At 46.1% G+C, this 15,360-nt stretch overlaps 3 protein-coding genes across 8 annotated transcripts in view; 2 read left to right on the forward strand and 1 right to left on the reverse strand.

Annotated features, from left to right (window-relative positions):
• Positions 1-3,793, forward strand: part of Vps72 (vacuolar protein sorting 72 homolog) — a 15,672-nt gene extending 11,879 nt beyond the window's left edge. Inside the window, exons 5-7 of one of the 4 annotated variants that reach the window (XM_029561175.1) lie at positions 2,201-2,345; positions 2,641-2,731; positions 3,215-3,355. In XM_029561175.1, coding sequence (XP_029417035.1) covers positions 2,201-2,345; positions 2,641-2,731; positions 3,215-3,220 — 242 coding nt within the window. In that variant the 3' untranslated portion in view covers positions 3,221-3,355. Of the gene's footprint in view, positions 1-2,200; positions 2,346-2,640; positions 2,732-3,207 lie in introns of all 4 variants that reach the window. The other 3 variants (XM_029561176.1, XM_008828243.3, XM_029561177.1) reach the window with 3 other exon arrangements.
• Positions 3,794-5,262: 1,469 nt separating this feature from the next.
• On the forward strand, positions 5,263-10,826 carry Tmod4 (tropomodulin 4). 3 transcript variants are annotated; one of them, XM_008828245.1, is made up of 10 exons: positions 5,263-5,327; positions 6,287-6,449; positions 6,643-6,799; positions 7,636-7,752; positions 8,377-8,466; positions 8,641-8,771; positions 8,861-8,968; positions 9,319-9,462; positions 9,854-9,998; positions 10,349-10,463. In XM_008828245.1, exons 2-10 carry the CDS (start codon positions 6,327-6,329, stop codon positions 10,369-10,371), a joined length of 1,038 nt encoding a protein of 345 aa, XP_008826467.1. In that variant the 5' UTR covers positions 5,263-5,327; positions 6,287-6,326; the 3' UTR covers positions 10,372-10,463. The 3 variants fall into 3 exon arrangements, with proteins under 3 accessions (XP_008826467.1, XP_008826466.1, XP_008826468.1); XM_008828244.2 differs by having other exon boundaries at positions 5,264-5,350; XM_008828246.3 differs by lacking the exon at positions 8,377-8,466 and having other exon boundaries at positions 5,312-5,350; positions 10,349-10,826.
• Positions 10,827-10,953: 127 nt separating this feature from the next.
• On the reverse strand, positions 10,954-15,295 carry LOC103730075 (sodium channel modifier 1). The gene is made up of 7 exons (XM_008828247.3): positions 15,120-15,295; positions 14,794-14,864; positions 14,463-14,551; positions 14,273-14,367; positions 14,074-14,162; positions 11,860-12,054; positions 10,954-11,141 (listed from the first exon to the last, which is right to left on the reverse strand). Exons 1-7 carry the CDS (start codon positions 15,168-15,170, stop codon positions 11,012-11,014), a joined length of 720 nt encoding a protein of 239 aa, XP_008826469.1. The 5' UTR covers positions 15,171-15,295; the 3' UTR covers positions 10,954-11,011.
• Between the last annotated feature and the right edge of the window lie 65 nt (positions 15,296-15,360).

Consider the following 15,360-nt stretch of genomic DNA (forward strand, 5'->3'; position numbering starts at 1 on the left):
TGACACATGCCTTTAATCCCAGCACTTGGGAGGCAGAGGCAGGTGGATCTTTGTGAGTTCAAAGCTAGCCTGGTCTACATAGTGAGTTCAGCTCAGCTGGGGCTACAGGGAGACCCTGTCTCAAAAAGACAGAAAAAAAATATATACTACTAATACAGTAATAATACAATAACCAAAATAAAATAGTAAGCAGAATAACAATTGTATACAATTAAATTCAAGTCCTTATTCTGTTCACTTTGCTTTAAGAGGCAAACTAGGCAAGCTGGGCTTGGTGGTGCATGATGTTAATCTCAGGATTTGGGAGGTTCAGGTGGGAGGACCAGATATTCTTAGTCATCCTAGACTACAGAGTCTAAAGCCAGCGTGAGCTGGGAGAGGCCCTATCTCAGACAAACAGAAGGCTCTACCTAGCCTTAACTTTTTTTTTTTTGGTCTTTTTGAGACAGGGTCTCCCTGTAGCCCCAGCTGTCCTGGAACTCACTATGTAGACCAGGCTGACCTCGAACTCACAGAGATCCGTGTGCCTCTGCCTCCCAAGTGCCCGGATTAAAGGCATGCACCACCACTCCTGGCCCAGCCTTAACTTTTGAATCTTTCGTTTTTTTATTCACAAAAGTGTATGATGAAGCCTGTGATAATAATCATAAAGGTGGGAAGGCTATATGATATAGGCCTATAGTCTCAGTATTTGGGAGGTAGAGGCAGGAGAATCAGGAGTTCAAAGCCAACCTGGGTTACATAAGGTCTATCTCAAAAAAAGGAAGGAAGAGAAGAAAAAAAAAAATAGAAGAGCATCTGAGTCCTGGAAAGGTCTTGAGGCACATCTGGTCAGACTTCAGGGGATTAAGTTCACAGTACCCACATATAAGAAAAACACAGATTGGTAGTTCATTTAGAGGAAAGGGAAATATTTTGATGTGTTTATTCATTATCACATATTTATTGAGTGCCTCTAATATGTGGAATGTTGCATGTCCTGAAAATATGTAGCTAATCTGAGTCACTACCGCTGCCCTTAATGATGAGACATCTGTGCCAGCTGAACTACCCAGGGCTGTGCCACAGGAGCCAGCTACAGGCACTGGGAATGGGAGAGTAATGTCTGAAAAGGGCAGCAGGTACTTGACTTAGCTGCTTGTTGACCCATAAGAATGGGACCTAGGTTGCCAGGTTTCCTTATTTTTAGAAGGGACCATAAAACAAGATCTAGATCAAACACTGAAGTGGTCTGTTAACTATAAAAAAGTGGTAATTCCAAAAGTAGAAGAGACTTAAGGGTGGCAGTGTGAGGAGTAGTTGAGTAGAGGTTGTATCATCCTAGAGAGGATTCACTGGAGACATGGACACTCATTTTGTCTGTTTGAAGGATGTTACAAGGAAACCAGATGAGACTTGAGTGCTTTATGGCTTTAAAATATTGTCATCAGGAATTATGTTTCACTTGAAAATTGAAAGAACCTGGTAGGGATGTTAGGAGCAGGATGTTAGGAATTTTTATTTAATGTGTATAAATGTTATTCCTGTGTATATGTAAGTGCACCTATGTTGTGCAGTGCCCACAAAGGACAGAAGAGGGCATCAAAGTCCCTGGAAATGGAATTATGGATGTTGTTAGCCAGCACTGTGATTTGAACTTGGGTCTTCTGCAAGAACAGCCAGCATTCTTAACTGCTGAGCTATCTATCTCTCTAGCTCCATAGAGGAGATTTTAATATATGCTGGGAAATGAATGGATTTTTCCTCATCATAAACTCTCTGAATCTTCCTACTTGAGATCCTTCAGGTTCTGAGTGGCTGGGGACCCAAGAATATGTGAAGAAAGGACTTCCATAGTTGACCTGGGTGATTGGTAGTGATTAGATATATAATTAAGATCGTGGGACAGGGGCTGGTGTGATGGCTCAGCAGAGAAATGTGCTTGCTGCCAAGCCTGATGACCTGAGTTCAATCCCTGGGACCCACATGGTAGAAGAAGAAACTGACACCTGCAAATTGTCTTCTGACCTCTACATGCCTCTCCCGCTCTCGCGCTCTCTCTCTCTCTCTCTCTCTCTCTCTCTCTCTCTCTCTCGTGCACACACAACCACACACATAAAAATAAGTAAATGTAATTTAAATGTTTAGAAAATCATGGGACGGCTAGAGTGTGGGAAGAGGAGAAACTGGCTATCCCTCATTTCTCCTTTTGCTCCTGAAGAGACATATGAACGACTTGAGGCTGACAAAAAGAAGCAGGTTCACAAGAAGCGGAAGTGCCCTGGGCCAGTCATCACCTACCATTCAGTGACGGTGCCGCTTGTTGGGGAGCCTGGCCCCAAAGAAGAGAATGTGGACGTAGAAGGGTGAGTCGATTGGCTCTGCTTTCCTGGCCCCACTTCACTGACTTTCCTTTTAGAGATGACATGCCTGCTCACCTTACAGATTTCATTCTCATTTTTTGTTTTGTGTTTGGAAACAGGGTGTCCCTGTAGCCCCAGCTGACCTGGAACTTCCTATGTATGTGAATTCACAGAGATCCATCTGCCTCTGCCTCCCACAGTGCTGGCATTAAAGACATGCACCACCACATCCAGCCTAAGATATATTTTGATTTCTAATTATGTCTCATTATGTGTATATGTGTGTGGGTATGTACAGTCAAGTGCAGGTACCCAAGGGAGCCAGAGGAGTTGGATCTTCCAGGAGCTGGAGTTACTGGATCTTCCAGGAGCTGGAGTTACTGGTGATTGTGAGCTGGCCCGTGTGGTGGTTGTGAACTTGGGTCTTCTGAAAGAGCAGTATGTGCTTTTAACTGCTGAGCTAGCTCTCTAGCCCCAGCTCACTTTTTGTTGTTGTTTTCTTGAAATGGCCTCATGCTATTAACCCAGGCTAATCTAGAATTCACCTTGCAACCCATGCTAGTCAGGAACTCACCATGTAACTCAGGCTAGTGTGGAATTGGTGATCTGCCTGCCTTTACCTCCTAGGCACTGAGATTATAGATGTATACTACAGTGCCCAGCATTTTGTTTTATTTAAGATGAGGATTCATTGTGTACCTCCAGCAGGCCTGGAACTCGGGAATCCTCTTACCTTGGCTTCTTGAATACTGAGATTACAGGCATGAACCACCACACCTAGCCTGACTTCTTTCTCTGTCTCTTGACTTTTCCTCCTCTCCTTGTGATTTTTTTTTATTTATTTATTTATTTTTTTTGTCTATTGCCCTCAGACTTGATCCTGCACCCACAGCTTCTGCATTGACTCCGCATGCTGGGACTGGGCCTGCCATCCCTCCTTCTCGCTGCTCACGTACCTTCATCACATTTAGTGATGATGCAACATTTGAGGAATGGTTCCCCCAGGGGCGACCCCCAAAGGTTCCTGTTCGAGAGGTCTGCCCAGTGACCCATCGTCCAGCCTTGTACCGGGACCCTGTTACAGACATACCCTATGCCACTGCTCGAGCCTTCAAGATCATTCGTGAGGCCTACAAGAAATACATCACTGCCCATGGACTGCCACCCACTGCCTCAGCCCTAGGCCCTGGCCCACCACCTCCTGAGCCACTCCCTGGCTCTGGGCCCCGAGCCTTGCGCCAGAAAATTGTCATCAAATAAAGAGATGTCTGGTCTTTGGAAATCTTCCTCCCCTGACCTGGAGCTCTTGACTTCTCCTCTCCTCTCCCTGCTCCTCACCATGCCCCTCTGATCTTTGTTCAGTCTTCTGTATTTCTTTCACCATCTTTTCCCCTAGTTCTTTCTGGTTTTGTTGCCTTTTTTAATCTAATAAATTAGATCCCTTTTATGAATGGGTTGAGTGTATTTGTCTATTTGGTTTTTTGTTTTGTTTGTTGTCCTGGAATTGAACACATGGCCTTGTTCATGCTACACAAGCATGCTACCACAGAGCTACACCCCCAATTGTGTTTGTTTTTGCTTTTTTTGTGGGGTTTTTTTTGTCTTTTTTGAGACAGGGTCTCCCTGTAGCCCCAGCTGTCCTGGAACTCACTATGTAGACCAGGCTGGCCTTGAACTCACAGAGATCCGCCTGCCTCTGCCTCCCAAGTGCTGGGACTACAGGCGTGTGCTACCACGCCCAGCTTGCTTTTTTTATTTTTTTAAAGATACATTTTGTCACCGGGCGTGGTGGTGCACGCCCTTAATCCCAACACTCGGGAGGCATCCATATTTAATTCAAAAGTAGTTGAAAAACTTAAGTTAGATAAAATCCTTTTACGGACCTTTTTTTAAAGTTTATTTCATTTATTTGTGTATGTGCATGTGTGTGGTACGTGTGTCATCACACCATGGCATACAAGTGGTGGAAATTGGAGGACAACTTTCTGATGTAGGCTCATTTCTCCCATCATGTGGGTCCCAGAGATCAAACTAAAGTCCTCAGGCTTAAGCAAGTGCCTTTACATGCTGAGCCATTTCTCCAGACCCATATTAACTTTTTAAAAAATACCCATTCAGGGCTGGGCATGGTGGCATGCACCTTGAATCCCAGCACATGGGAGACAGAGGCAGGTGGATCTCTGAAGAGTTCAAGGCCAGCTGGGGCTACAAGGAGGCCCTGTCTCAAAAAGACCACAAAAAAAAAATTTCATTCATGTGTGACTGAATGTATTCACATATGTATGTACATGTACAGAGGCCAAACGGTCCAGTCACTAGACCTATTTTGAGGCAGGGTTTTTTCCTGAACTTGGGGTTCACATATTCTGGGCTATGCTGGAAGCCAGCAAACCTCCAGCAATCCTGTCTGTACCCCATAGAGCTGGGGTTATAGGCATATGTAAAATGCCCAGCTTGTATGGGTGCTGGGATCTCAACTCCAGTCCTCATGATGGTGCAGCTAGCACCCTTAACCACTGAGCCTTCTCTCTAGGCACCTCGATTTCTTAAGTTTTGCTATGTATCCCAGGCTGCTTTGAACTTAACATGTAGCTCATGCTGCTCTTAATCTTGCAGCAGTCCTGCCTCAGCCTCCCAAATTGTGGGATTACAGGTATGAGCCACTATACCTGGCTACATTGACATACCACCTTATATTCTTCTTTGAATGTAGCAGGTATCTTAGGAACCATTGGATTCTCCACTGGATACTGAGTAGGAAAAGAGGAGCAGGTGTCATGGCTGGTAATGGCCACTAGAGGCTCTCAGGGCTGGGCAAGGTATGGGGGCTGTGTATATGTGATCTCCCACTACTCCCCACCTGGCCAGAGCTAAAATAATAAAATGCTGAGCTCACTGTTCCCCCACCCTCTCCCCCGGCACCGGGCTCCTCCTGCTGTCCCGACAGTGCCCCAGTAGAACAGACGGACCAACTGACAAGGGAAGGTGAGAAGTGGCAATTAGAACTGGTAGGTGGGAGAGGAGGGGTGAGAGACTGGAGGGAAATGGGGGAAGAATGGCCCTTACAGGGGGGTAATATGAAGTATGTCTCTGCCTCTGTCACTTTGTGTACATTTCTGCCACTTTCCTGTCTTGACTGCATAGTTTATGTTGTCAATGTGCGTCTCACTTTCAGGATCTTCCACATTAAGCATGGTGTGTATGGTGTGTATGCAGAGCTTGTGTGTATTTTTTATATTGTAAGATTATGCAAGTTTAGTTGTCCGACTGTTTTTAGAGAAATTACTTGGTTTAGGAGGCATTTTTCACTCATTGGTCTAGTGTCACCTTCCTGGTGACAGATTATGGGGACTCAATTCCTTCTGAGACCATACTGCCCTTCCCCCAATCTGGAAGCCTTACTTACCCTTAGGATTTAGAATTTTAGCAAACACAGAAAGTGAGAGCTTGGTCCCCCACAATAAAAAAGGAAATCATAAGAGATTGCTGCTTCACCCTAGACAATCTTCCTTGCTTAAGCAGTATAGAAGAAAAGTCTGGATAATGGGGAAGAGAAGAGGAATTTTCCTGAAGCTCTCTGCCACCCCCTCCCACCTTTCAATAGGAACTGGGCATGGAGCCAGCTATGTTGGCAGAACTTCCAGCAGCTGTGTTAGGGCAAGAGGCACTGATGGGTAAGGTTGTAGGGGAGGGTGTTGCCAGGATTTCACCATCATACAGTGAGAGGACAAATACAGTTTGGGTCCTGGGAGCCCCATCCAGAATGGCTACAAACTGTGGGAATAAAGGAGACTAATTCTAACTGTAAACAAGCTAACTTTTCCATCCCCAACTAGACCTCTAACCTCCAAGTCTAGTTCAATGTTCTAACTCTGGCTGATCTCTGTGTCCTCACTGTGTCCATGTCCAACTTTCCAAATACAACTTTTCCTGTATTCCTCCAGGCTGTGAGTGTCACACAGTGGGGAGGGGGTGGGGGCCACCATGTCGTCGTATCAGAAGGAACTGGAGAAGTATAGAGATATAGATGAAGACGAGATCCTAAGGACCTTGAGCCCAGAGGAGCTAGAACAGCTGGACTGTGAACTACAGGAAATGGACCCTGAGGTAGGGCACCAGCACAGGGACCAGGGGCAGTCTTCACATATTTGGGAAGGGTACTGGGCTCTGGGAGGCTGAGACCAGGGCCACTAACGGCCTGGAATCCCAAGAGGGCCAGGGAAAAGGCATCTGGAGATGTTTTAGGGAACTCTGGAAGTACTCAAGAATACCTGACTTGCTCCTCAAAACTATCCCTAAGAACATGCTCCTGCCAGCTGGACTAAGACAACGTGACCAGACAAAAAAGAGCCCAACTGGGCCACTGGATCGAGATGCCCTATTGCAGTACCTGGAGCAACAGGCGCTAGACGTCAAAGAGCGTGATGACTTGGTGCCCTTCACAGGCGAGAAGAAGGGTATGGACACCTTAACATCCATGCCTCTCAGAAACCAAACAGCTGTCTCTTATGCCTCCCCATTAATTTCCCTTTCATCTTCTGACAACGACCTGTCCAGGAACGCAGCTCCTAGACACCTGTTTGCCAGTTTGTACTCTTCAATTTGTTTTGGGGGCAATCTTCCTGCTTAGGCTTTCCAAGTGCTGGTATTGCAGACTTATGCCACTACAACAACCTGCGCTCTTCAGTTTTTATGCAAGATCAAGGGAGTCAGGGGAGTCCTGAGCTGATAGAGAATTTAGTCCTTCTGATGTACCCCTCATGATCCAGTGTTATAACACATGGATATACATATGGAGATAATGATAGATAGATAGATAGGTAGGTAGGCAGATAGATAGATAGATAGATAGATAGATAGATAGATAGATGATAGATAGATAGATGACAGATAGAAATAGATGATAGAAGAAAGATAGATGGATGATAGATAGATAGGTGATAGATAGATGATTGATGATAGATAGATGATAGATAATAGATGATAGAAGAAAGATAGATGGTAGATGATAGATAGATAGATAGATAGATAGATATAGATGATAGATAGATGATAGATAGATAGATAGATAGATAGATATCAGATGCCTACATGATACATAAATGGATGACTGATGAAGATGATAGGTGATAGATGATAGATAGATAGATAGAGATAGATAGATAGATAGATAGATAGATAGATAGATAGGTAGATGGCACATGGTATGCCACATGGAGAAGGGAAGGAAGGTAGAGGCCAAGGTCTTGGAAGAAATGACCTCTTCCTGAATCATTTTTCATCTCCCTGTCAGGGAAACCCTATATTCAGCCCAAGAGAGAAATCCCAGCACAGGAACAGATTACCTTGGAACCCGAGCTGGAAGAGGCATTATCCCATGCTACAGATGCTGAAATGTGTGACATTGCAGGTAGGCAGCTGTGGGAAGTTGAGGAAGGCAAGTGGACCAGGGGTTGTAGCATCATTATCTTAACACGGGACTAGTAGGAAAGGCCTGAACTAGAACATGGATATCCAAAAAGGCCTCAGGCAGTGATTTTTTTTTTCTTTTTGAGACAGTCTCCCTGTAGCCACAGCTGGTCTGGAACTCTCTATGTAGACCAGGCTGGTCTTGATCCCATAGAGATCTGCCTGCCTCAGCCTCCTGAGTGCTGGAAATAAAGGTGTGTACCACCACACCTGGCTTATATTCACTCATTTTTAAATTTAATAAGTTAGCATCTCGGGGACAATTTTATAGGGATTGTGAAAGTAAATGAAAGTGGAGATATTCTGGCTGAAATCAGCAGAGGGTCTCCTCTAAGGATGCCCCTCCTCTAGTGGCTCTGTAGGGGCCTTCCCTAAACCCTGTCTTATGTTTTAGAAATCCCCGTCTTGGGAAGTTTATGGAAGAGACTCCTAGAGCTGAGGGAGGGTGAAAGACTTTATAAGAGTGGAAGGGGTCAGGCTGTCAAACTGCTGTGGCACAGTGAGGTAGGAGGCAGGATTGGAACAGGCCCCTTATTCTGTGTGCCCCTCTGTTTACCCTCAACAGCAATTCTGGGCATGTACACACTGATGAGCAACAAGCAATACTACGATGCCATCTGCAGTGGAGAAATCTGCAACACCGAAGGCATTAGCAGTAAGTGAGCATGCTGGGGAAACATACCTCTCTCCCCTAGGGCTCTGGACAGCCAGTCCCAGAGACTGAGAGGAGGCGTGAGACATGGGGGACGTGTTACATGAGGGATCAGGGAACCAATTGGGAGATGGTAGAGGACATGTTGGGGTTCCCTTCCTGCTTTTACTCCCTCAGGTGTGGTACAGCCTGACAAGTATAAACCAGTGCCAGATGAACCCCCAAATCCCACAAACATCGAGGAGATGCTAAAGAGGGTTCGAAGCAATGACAAAGAGCTGGAGGAGGTGAACCTCAATAACATACAGGTATTTGGCTTCCATCTTCCAATTAGTTAACAGAGGGGTAACTGCAGACAGGAGGGTCCTTAGTCCTCTATCTCCTGTGACTCCTTTAGGACATCCCGATACCGATGCTAAGTGAGCTGTGTGAAGCAATGAAGGCAAACACCTATGTCCGGAGCTTCAGTCTGGTGGCCACAAAGAGTGGTGACCCCATCGCCAATGTAAGGCCAGTTGACATCCCCAGTCTTCTTCCCATACTTTGATGTGCACCCCTGGTAGGGTTACCTTTAATGGTTGTACTGGAGGGGGGTGCTATTCCCATCAGCCTTCCTGGCAACCCCCAGCCCTACTCCTCTGTCTCACAACTCTGAAATCATTTTCCCCAAAGACCATACTCCCAACTCCACTGTGCCCTTAACTGTCCTGCTTCCACTGACACCCCACTTCTATCTCCCTCTAGCCTCACAGCTCCCCAGGGAATCTCAAAGAGCTGTTTCCCTCTTGCTCCTGTTCTTTGCTCAGTCATCTATGAAATTGTCCCCTAATTCTAACACATGTCCTTACTACCCAGGCAGTGGCTGACATGCTGCGTGAGAACCGCAGTCTCCAGAGCCTGAACATCGAATCCAACTTCATTAGCAGCACAGGGCTCATGGCTGTGCTAAAGGCAGTTCGGGAAAATGCCACTCTCACTGAGCTCCGTGTAGATAACCAGGTCAGCATTCTTTTCCCTGATCTAATACCCACTGGGGCTTTCCATGGGGGCAGCTAGTTCCCTTGATTTTGTTTGCATACCTTTATTGTCTCTGTGAGGGAGCCAAGCAAGTCAACACCTCTCTTCTCTCACTCACGAAATAACGCTTTTTTGTTTGATCTTTTTGAGACAGGGTCTCCCTGTAGCTCCAGCTAGCCTGGAACTTACTATGTAGACCAGGTTGGCCTAGAACTCACAGAGATCTGCCTATCTCTGTCTCTCCTAGTGCTGGGATTAAAGGTGTGCATCATCACACCCAGCAAGAAATAGCCCCCTTAATGTCCCAAAGGGGCCTGGGGTCTGGGATAAATAACCAGAGGTATCTAATAGCTTTCACTATTCCATCCTCTAGCGCCAGTGGCCTGGTGATGCAGTGGAGATGGAAATGGCCACCGTGCTTGAGCAGTGTCCCTCTATTGTCCGCTTTGGCTACCACTTTACACAACAAGGACCACGAGCTCGGGCAGCCCAGGCCATGACTCGGAACAATGAACTACGTGAGTAACTGCGGACCTGGTGTGTAGAGGAGGCACAAATGCTGGGTATATCCTCCTGAAAGTAGAATTCATGATAAACAGTTTGGGTGGTTGCCAAACACACATGAAGCTGAGGGAGCAGGAAATAGAAAAGCCCTTCTCTGCCAAATACACACCAACAGGGCTGTGGGAGGGAAACTAGGCATGTGTTTTTATTGTCAGGTGTGTTTTTGTTTTATTTTGTTAACATGGGATGGGCCTGTCGGGTGGCATAAGGCACTACCGCCTTACCAGACTGGCTAAGGAAATGGAAGAGGAACGCCTTTGCCCAAAATAAGACATGGAGTTGTATTTATGTTCCTCCTTTACAGGTCGCCAGCAAAAGAAGAGATAACATCACTCTTCCTTTTACCAACCAGATGAGTGCCCGACATGTAAATCCTCATCTCACCCCTTTCCTGTAAATAAAGTCCCTTTTGTTCATGCCGCCTGCCTTCTTCCTTGGGCTTTGGGGTGGGAATCTTGGCGCTAAATCCCAAGGGTTACTGCCAGTTCATCAAGGGATTATTTATACTCTGGGGATCAGCAGGCAGGGAGGTTCAGGTTACTAGGAGGAGGTGGGGAAGCTCTGTCCCTTGGTGTTCCCAATAAATCGGCCAAAGCTTTAAGTCTTTTCAACTTTCATGGGTTATTTGGCGTAAGACCTGTTTCTAGAGGTGACCAGAGCCCCTGAGTGCCTACCATAACCCAAGTGTGATTTGAAGAGGGAAGGATTTTAGTGGAGGTGGTAAAGGAGACACACAATATGAAGGGCAAAGACCTCTTTCTGACAGACTTATTAATAGGGCACCGGGCTGCATGCAGCTGACGCTTGGCAAGACTTTGGTAGAAGGTGGGGGAGGGGTTGGGAGTTTGGGGAGCTGTGTACATTGCAGGAAAGGATTGGCCATGTTGCAAATGAACAAATCTGAAATCCTGAGATTGATCAAGGAACCCGACTTGAGGAAGGTTAGGCTCCTAGCACCCACTGTAGTTTATTTATGAAATGAATGGGAAAAGAGGGTGTTAGTCCATGGGAAGATCGGGGGTTCTTCCTCATCAGAGTCAAACTCAACATTTTCATCTTTTATCCATCGACCTTGTCCATCTGGGATCCATCCAGAGCTAGAAACATTAGAGGAAACAGAATTGGTCAGGATAGAGTTTTTGTTTGATTTTTAGTTTTTTTTGTTTTTTTTTTGTCTTTTTGAGACAGGGTCTTCCTGTAGCCTTGAACTATGTAGACCAGGCGGGCCTCGAACTCAAGAGATCCACCTGCCTGTGCCTCCGGAGTGCTGGGACTAAAGGCATGCACTACCACACTTGGCAGGTTAATGTGGCTGAGTTCAATCCCTGGGACCCACATGGTAGAAAGAGAGAACTAAGTCCCATAAATTGTCCTCTGACCTCCACATGAGTCGCCCCAATAAATAAATAAATAAATAAATAAATAAATAAATAATTTTTTAAGAAAAGGTTTAAATAGATATATAAAAATTTAATGATAATAAGCCATAAATTTATTTTAAGAATTCAAAAAAAAAAAAAAGGAAGTTTCAGGCAGGAGAGATGGCTCAGTGGTACTAGCTGCTCTTGCAGAGGACTTGGATTTGGTTCCCAGCACCCACATGGCAGCTAACAATCATCCCTAACTCCAGTTCCAGGGGCTCTAATGCCCTCTTCTGTCCTCTGTGGGCACTGCATGACATAGGTATACTTAAATACATGTAGGCAAAACACTTAAACATGTAAAAAAATTAAATAAAATCTTTGACAAGGGGTTTGAAAACAGGGGGTCAGGGAAAAAAGAGAAAATCTGAGGAAAGTGATTTAGCAAACTCACCTTCGAAGGGTAAGGTAATGATCCAGAGCTTGTCTTCTTGTGGGGCTCACGGGTTCAGAGTCTGAGCGAGCTGGTGACTCCTTGGCCTGTAGGCCAGCCGCAGGCTCAAGTTCCCTACTAATCTTCCCACTTTGGACTTTGACCTCTGGTGCTGGCAAAGAGGAACGGGAGACGGAGGGACCAGAGGTTTCTGGTCTGGATAGAGAAGAACCAAAGCCTGTAAAAGCAATAAAAGAAAGCACCAACTTTCCTATGACTCCCAACCCCTCAGAGCAGTTTCCTGAACTGCGGAACTTGGTAAAAGCTAACTTAAGTTTTAATTTTTGGTGGCTCCTGCCTTTAATTCTAGCACTTGAGAGGCAGAGGCAGGATCTCTGTGAGTTCTAGGCCAGCATGGTGTACATAAGGAATTCAAGTCAGCCAGGGCTACATAGTGAGACCCTGACTCAAAAACAAAAAGAGGCTGGAGAAATGACATAGTGGTTAAGAGCACTGGCTGCTCTTGCAGAGGACCCAGGTTCAGTTCCTAATACCTACATGGTGACTAACAACTGTCCATAACTGCAGTTCTAGGAAATCCGATACCCTCTCCTGGTATCCCTCAGCACTGCCTACACATGGTGTACTTTCATTTATTATTTTATGTGTATGAGTGTATTGCCTGCATGTGTATAAGTACACTTGTGTCATGTAATGCCCACAGAGGTCAGAAGACAGTTTCCAATACCCTGGAACTGGAGTTTTAGATGGTTATTTGCCAACGTGTAGGTGCTGGGAATCAAACCTGGGTCCTCTGCAAGAGCAGCCAGAGTGCTTGACTGCTGAGCCATCTCTCCAGTCCCTCTTTTGGTCTTACACTATAGGCCAGGCTGACCTCAAACTTGTCTCCCCGTGTTTAGATTCTTCCCAAGTGTTTAGATTACAGGTGTGAGCCACCACTCTTGGCTATGCTATTTTATTGATTTGTTGTTTTTAATTCTTTTTCTTTGTCTTTTTTTGGGGGGGGGTTCTTTTTGAGACAAGGTCTGTCACAGAGGTCCACTCACCTCTGCCTCCCAAGTGCTGAGATTAAAGGCATTCACCACGCCTAGCTTAATTATTTTTTTCTAATTAAAAAAACTTTTAATTTTTATTTATTATTTTTATGTGTATCAGTGTATTCCCTGCATGTAGGTAAGTGCACCCATGTCATGCAATGTCCTCAGAGGACAGAAGAGGCCGTTGGATGCCCTGGAACTGGAGTTACGGACAGTTGTTAGCTGCCACATGGGTGCTGGGATTCAAACCCAGCTCTTCTGCAAGAACAACCAGTGTTCTTAACTGCTGAACCATCTCTCCAGCCCTATTTTTCTTAATTATGTGTACCTGTGTGTGTCTGTGTATGGGTATGTGCACATGAGTGCAGGTCCCCTCAAAAGTCCAAAGAGGAAGTTACAGGGAGTTATGTGCTCCCTGACATGGGTGTTAGGAACTAAACTTGGGTCCTCTGAAAGAGCAGTATGTGCTCTTAACCACTGAACCATCTCTCCAGACTCCATCATTGTTGTTTTGAGACAGGGTCTCACAATTTCACCTTGCCTAGCCTGGAACTTGCTTTGTAGACCAGGCTGGCCTCAAACTCACAAAGACTTACCTGCCTCTGTTTTTTCAGTGCTGAGATTAAAGGTGTGTGCCACCATGCATAGCCCTTAGCTTTTTTAGGGGGGGGTCTTTTTGAGACAGAATCTCCCTGTAGCCCCAGCTGTCCTGGAACTCACTATGTAGACCAGGATCTCTTGAACTCACAGATCTGCCTGCCTCTGCTTCCCTCCCTAGTGCTGGGATTAAAGGCGTACGCCACCTCGCCCAGCAGCCCTTAGTTATCCTTTTTTTTTTTTTTGTCTTTTTGAGACAGGGTCTCCCTGTAGCCCCATTTGTCCTGGAACTCACTATGTAGACCAGGCTGGCCTTGAACTCACAGAGATCCACCTGCCTCTGCCTCCCAAGTGCTGGGATTAAAGGCGTGCACCACCACGCCCGGCACTATCTTATTCTTTAAGTAGGATTATCATGCTCCATTTCCTAAAAATCATTTTAAAACCATAAATTTTTTTTCCCTTAAATAGCACCTCTACGGTATTAGTATTTCTCAGAATACAATTTGGTGAACAATGGTTTCAGAACCATCCATTTCCTTCAGTCCTTTCCCACCCCTGGCTTTCCCATCCCACCGACCTGTGCTTCCGACGACAGCAACTGTTATAGTGGGGAGCTCTGTGCAGAGCACTTTGGGTGATAAGTCGAGTCTGGGTTAGCAAAGGAGCCTGGTATAGAGGAGAAACAGAGTCAGAGCCATCAGAAGCAAAAAGCCCTTCAAGCCTGTTGTGTGCAACACAATCCTGCCTGAGGGACACCCACCCCCCTCTCTCTTCACCTCAGCTTTGGTCTCTTCCTTCAATTCATTCTGCTGTCTTGGATTTTGCTCTGTTCCCTTTCCTTGCTGCTTTTTACCATAGAAAAGCTTCAGACCTGAGATGAGGAAAGATAATTTAAAACATAGCACCAATGATTTGCAAAAATTTCAAGAGCTTATTCTCTATCCTTTGTATCCCCTCCATACTTACTGGACAGATGTTTCTTGCCTGAACGGTGGGCAGTCAGCATGGCCAGGGTGTCCAGGACCGGTCGATGGGGGCAGATGGCACAAGCAAAGCTGGGGAAGAGAAGAGAATGGTAAGCTGGAGTGTGGGTGGGTGGGTGTGCATGCACTGGAGGGACTCCTACCATGGTGAGCAGGTCCCACACCTGTCATAGCATTCTTTCCAAAGGCCAACTCCCAGGTCCCTCGATCCTTACTTCCCGCCAAAGAATCCTATATACTCCTGATTTCCTTAGTAACAAAAGTTTATCAAGTCTCTGACGGGAGAATCCCTAGGCTTCACTCTTCGCCCTCACCGTCCATCCCGAAGCATCAGCGCCTCATCCTCTGGGATGTAACTGGCCAGCAAATCTCCAACTCTTCGTTTCTGCAGGGGACAGGGAAAAAAGTTCAGACAAGATCAGAGGAATAAGTAGGAGGAGCAGATGAAAGGGGATCAATAAGGAAAGGGAGACAATGGAAAGGAGCCATGAAGATCATAGGTTAAAACAAGCGGTCACTACTCCGTTCTGGTCCTCTAACTCCTCCCTCCCCCCAGCTGTTGCCAGAGCAACAAAACAAAGCTGCTTCGCAGCCCTCACAGGGCGGCTGAAGCCGGTGAGACCTCTCCTCCAGGGCTTACTTTGAGCACATTGAGCTGACTCCAATCGTCCCCTTCTCTCTTGAAAGACATCACGACTGGGAGTCCTAGAAATGGTAAGTTCTCCTATGTGAACTTCGCCGCTCCTTCAGGCCACCGTAGGAAGAGTAGGGTATCTCCTTACTTTCTGGCGGTCTTTTTCCGGTTGAGTCTGTACTTCCGGGGAAGCGTTTCTACGCAAATAGTGCGCGATCCGGAAGGCCTGCCTCCAGCGCCCTCAGGG

This window comes from Nannospalax galili, unplaced genomic scaffold (genome assembly GCF_000622305.1).
Source record: "Nannospalax galili isolate Female #2095 unplaced genomic scaffold, S.galili_v1.0 scaffold752, whole genome shotgun sequence".
NCBI lineage: Eukaryota > Metazoa > Chordata > Mammalia > Rodentia > Spalacidae > Nannospalax > Nannospalax galili.

Coding starts and splice junctions, on each gene's coding strand:
- Tmod4 (XM_008828245.1), top strand. CDS start 6,327: ATGTCGTCGTATCAGAAGGAACTGGAGAAGTATAGAGATATAGATGAA. Junction 6,450..6,642: donor TACAGGAAATGGACCCTGAG/GTAGGGCACCAG, acceptor ACTATCCCTAAG/AACATGCTCCTGCCAGCTGG. Junction 9,463..9,853: donor AGCTCCGTGTAGATAACCAG/GTCAGCATTCTT, acceptor TCCATCCTCTAG/CGCCAGTGGCCTGGTGATGC.
- LOC103730075 (XM_008828247.3), bottom strand. CDS start 15,170: ATGTCTTTCAAGAGAGAAGGGGACGATTGGAGTCAGCTCAATGTGCTC. Junction 14,865..15,119: donor GTCAGCTCAATGTGCTCAAA/GTAAGCCCTGGA, acceptor TGTCCCCTGCAG/AAACGAAGAGTTGGAGATTT. Junction 12,055..14,073: donor TGCTGTCGTCGGAAGCACAG/GTCGGTGGGATG, acceptor TTCTCTATCCAG/ACCAGAAACCTCTGGTCCCT.